Source organism: Elaeis guineensis, chromosome 1 (genome assembly GCF_000442705.2).
Source record: "Elaeis guineensis isolate ETL-2024a chromosome 1, EG11, whole genome shotgun sequence".
NCBI classification, from domain to species: domain Eukaryota; kingdom Viridiplantae; phylum Streptophyta; class Magnoliopsida; order Arecales; family Arecaceae; genus Elaeis; species Elaeis guineensis.
This window is the reverse complement of record NC_025993.2, coordinates 15,556,330-15,558,841: the sequence shown is the minus strand read 5'-3', so window position 1 is coordinate 15,558,841 and position 2,512 is coordinate 15,556,330. Positions and strand designations below refer to the sequence as shown.

Here is a 2,512-nt window from a genome sequence, read left to right as displayed (position 1 = left end):
ATTAGAATCAATTAAAAATCAATAAAAAATATATACCTCAAACGTAATAGGGTGCTTGCCATTTTTAACTATAGAAGTAGAAGAGTAATTGTTGTATCCCGCAAAAAATCTCAAAAAATTTATTTTCTAATTCTTTTTCATGGGAAGTTAATCTCTCTCACTAAAATTAGGTTAACTGTAATCAATTCAAGAACAATTAATAGTACTTTCCTCAAATTAATCGAATAGGGCACCTACTATTTTTAACTGCATAAATGGAAGAGTAATTATTGTATTTGCTGAAAATTTCAAATTATTTGTCTTCAAATAATCATCTTTTTCTGGAAAGTCTATGATCTCAATCATTATAAATGGGATAATTGGAACCAATTTGATAGCAACAAATGATACATACCTCAAATGGTAGAGAGCATCTGCTATTTTTAACTGCATAAATGGAGGAGGAGTTGTATCTCCTGAAACTTCCAAAATGTTTATCAGGAACATGAATACATGCATCTTTCAAGCAATACTATAACCAATAATTTTTGATCAATTTGAATTTCCTAAAAGGCACCATAGTGGATTGACTTTTCCTTCTTGTTTGGAAAATTAAATTAACTTGCAACTCCAAGAATATTTTGCTTGAATAAAAAGATGATATAATAAGCAAAAGCTTCTCAAGATAGTTATAATGCACATTCCATTATTCTATTTCATACAATGATCCTGAACATGCTTGAATTTGGTAGCTCTACAAATACAACATGGCCTCCAGTGTGCAGTCTTAGAGAGGGGAAGACTAAATTCACATAAGGTTCAAGAGAAAAATAATAGTCGTGAAAATTAAGAAATCTTTGGTTGTATCAATTTGCCAATATGATTCACTTCATTTATTTATTCATCATGTGAATATTTTGTTCTCTACTATTTCTTTAAGAGAAACTTCTCTATTATATCTTTTCATTAATAACCCATGATTTGTATAATTAACTTATCCTATAATCATTGTAATTCTTAGTTTCCTACTTTTTCAAGCATATGTATATTGCAAATTTATTGAGATTTTACATATGAAACAAATGATTTATCTTCGATAATACTATTCTTCCCAGCAAATTAAGAGTCTAATAGAGGTGAATGTACTCCCTTATTGGTCCAGCTTCCTTAAACTATGCTCTTTAACTGTCTTTTTTCAAACAACTACTATAGCTATGAAGTGCACATTTCTAAAGAACCATATGTTGAATTTAAATAAAAAAAGGCAAGAAATGGAACCTCTTTTGAATTGTTTTTTTTTCTTTTTTTTTCTAAAAATAGACTTTTAGATAGTTGCACCACCATCCCCCTCTAGAACCAACCATTATAAAATCCTCCATGGGGTATGTGTTTGCCACACGCTTCCATTACCTCTCCCATCTTGGCCATCACCTTTTCTTACATCTCTTAACCCATTTCTTCCCTGCTTTTTCTTTTTTATCTCTCAACGTACCTTTCTCTCCCTCCATGGATCATAATGAAATCAAGTTAGCAATATTTAATGGCATCGAAGGCCAAGATGATAACCAAGAGGTGTCAAACTACTCCCAGAGAACCCAGTGGCTATGAGCGGAGCCAGTGATGGGCATCTCTGGACTACTTCCTTGATGATGGGAGTTAGAGTAGTGAAAGATGATGCCAAGGTCATGATCATCTCAAGCTTGGCTGGTCTAGTGGCCGGTGCACGCAGTATGGCAATTGGAGAGTTTGTTTCCGTGTACTCATAATATGACACCGAGTGGTGCAGATTAAGAGGGAGCAGCAGGCAAAGGGTGATAAAAGTGAGAGCATCGATGAGGGGAATAGAAATTGCCTTCCAAGTCCAGTGAAAGCGGTAGTAGTATTAGCATTTTCTGTAGGGTTAGTGTTAGCATTTTCTGCAGGGGTGATGGTGTTGCTTTGGCTACAGGGTTCATAAGAAGTAATGAAGTGAGGTTAGGGGTGGTGGAGGCTGTCGTGCGTATGACACTGGTGGTGCTTGGTTGCTCGAGGGCGGCACTTGGCCATACTCTGGTGGGGAGGTCTCGTGTGAGGTTGGTGGTGGGGTGTTGGGTGGCCATCACCATGACTTTTGGCCTAATAAAGCTCTTTGTCTCTGATAGTCTCTGAGAAGCATCGATAGATCTTTAGCTTGGCTGGACATTATGGCGTCTCTCTCTCTCTCTCTCTCTCTCTCTCTCTCTGAGCAGATGCTATGGAGGAACGGTAAAGGTTTATTCATGTCATTTATATAGACTGTGTTGGAAAAAGGTGGCCTACTAAAATTACAGAAGTGACATCCTTTTTTCCTGTATATGTAAATAGTAGTATAAATCCCAAAAAAATCAAATAGACAATCCAATAAACACAAGAAACATATGATTTTTTATATGGAAAACCCTTCAAATGTGAAAGGAAATAGCCATGGGGCCACCGGATTACAATTTGCTTGTTTTCACATATATTATGTATATTATATATGTTATATTTATGATAAGTTAAATACGTTAAATAT

General features: G+C 35.4%; 1 protein-coding gene across 1 annotated transcript; it reads left to right on the top strand.

The window, feature by feature from the left end:
• The first annotated feature begins 1,583 nt into the window (after nucleotides 1-1,583).
• On the top strand, nucleotides 1,584-2,127 carry LOC105038082 (vacuolar iron transporter homolog 1-like). Its single transcript, XM_010913770.1, has 2 exons — nucleotides 1,584-1,735; nucleotides 1,902-2,127. The coding sequence occupies exons 1-2, from the start codon at nucleotides 1,584-1,586 to the stop codon at nucleotides 2,125-2,127; spliced, it is 378 nt and encodes a 125-aa protein (XP_010912072.1).
• Nucleotides 2,128-2,512: the final 385 nt, after the last annotated feature.

What these genes read in the sequence shown, in the direction of transcription:
- LOC105038082 (XM_010913770.1), top strand. Translation starts at nt 1,584, where the DNA reads ATGAGCGGAGCCAGTGATGGGCATCTCTGGACTACTTCCTTGATGATG. An exon ending in ATTGGAGAGTTTGTTTCCGT is followed by an intron (nt 1,736 to 1,901) that starts GTACTCATAATA and finishes CATTTTCTGCAG; the next exon opens with GGGTGATGGTGTTGCTTTGG.